General features: G+C 32.8%; 1 protein-coding gene across 1 annotated transcript; it reads right to left on the bottom strand.

Annotated features, from left to right (window-relative positions):
- Positions 1–6: 6 nt before the first annotated feature.
- Positions 7–642, bottom strand: LOC109222544 (glycolipid transfer protein 3-like). Its single transcript, XM_019386889.1, has 3 exons — positions 481–642; positions 217–360; positions 7–96 (listed from the first exon to the last, which is right to left on the bottom strand). Exons 1-3 carry the CDS (start codon positions 625–627, stop codon positions 61–63), a joined length of 327 nt encoding a protein of 108 aa, XP_019242434.1. The 5' UTR covers positions 628–642; the 3' UTR covers positions 7–60.
- Positions 643–783: the final 141 nt, after the last annotated feature.

Raw genomic sequence — 783 nt, 5'->3', positions numbered from 1 at the left:
AGAAGGGATAATGGTCAGAGAACTTAATAAGTTATGTACACTTTCTTGGGCACTTCATCTTCAAGTAGATTTTAATGTATCAAGACCATATGCACCCTACAAAAGAAAGGTAAAATTGAATAAAAAATCAAAGAAGAGAATAATTGAGATTGGATCATTAGAAGAGAAAGGTAGGTAGTCAAAGAGAAAATGGTAAGAATTTTATTCTGATCTCACCAGAACATTGTGAATTTCTTTTAAGAGAGGTGCCAGTAGTGAAATAAAGGTGCGCATTTCCTTCTTAAAGTCATCGTTACTTTTATTTTTTCCCATGAGAATTGTGATTAAACCCTTGCTGTCTGGTACTAGCTTTAACGCTACCTGCAGAGTAAAAAATTCAGTCAAAATGTATATATCATATATATAAATTGAAATATGATTATTCAGTGAACAAAACTATGAATAGTGCTGAAAGAATAATGATGAAAAAAAGAAAATCACTTTGAAAGCTGCTGAAGAGATCCATCCATGCCATGGCTTAAGAGTGTTAGTGTAAGATTCTTGAACTGCTTGCTCCATATTCCTCTCTATATCTTCAACCAGTAGTTGTAACAATGCTAATGAGAAATCCAAGGATCTGCAAACCATGCATTTAAGTTCAATTATAATTGTAATACTAGTCTAACAACCTACTTTCTTGATATATATATATATATATGTTGCACATAGAAATATTAAGTTCAATTGAACTCAAACAAGGCTCCATCCGCCTTTGGATTAGGGATGCGATCTGCACCATCGTAA

Source organism: Nicotiana attenuata, unplaced genomic scaffold (genome assembly GCF_001879085.1).
Source record: "Nicotiana attenuata strain UT unplaced genomic scaffold, NIATTr2, whole genome shotgun sequence".
Taxonomy (NCBI): Eukaryota; Viridiplantae; Streptophyta; class Magnoliopsida; order Solanales; family Solanaceae; genus Nicotiana; species Nicotiana attenuata.
The sequence above is the reverse complement of the archived record's forward strand: the minus strand, read 5'-3'. Positions and strand labels throughout refer to the sequence as shown.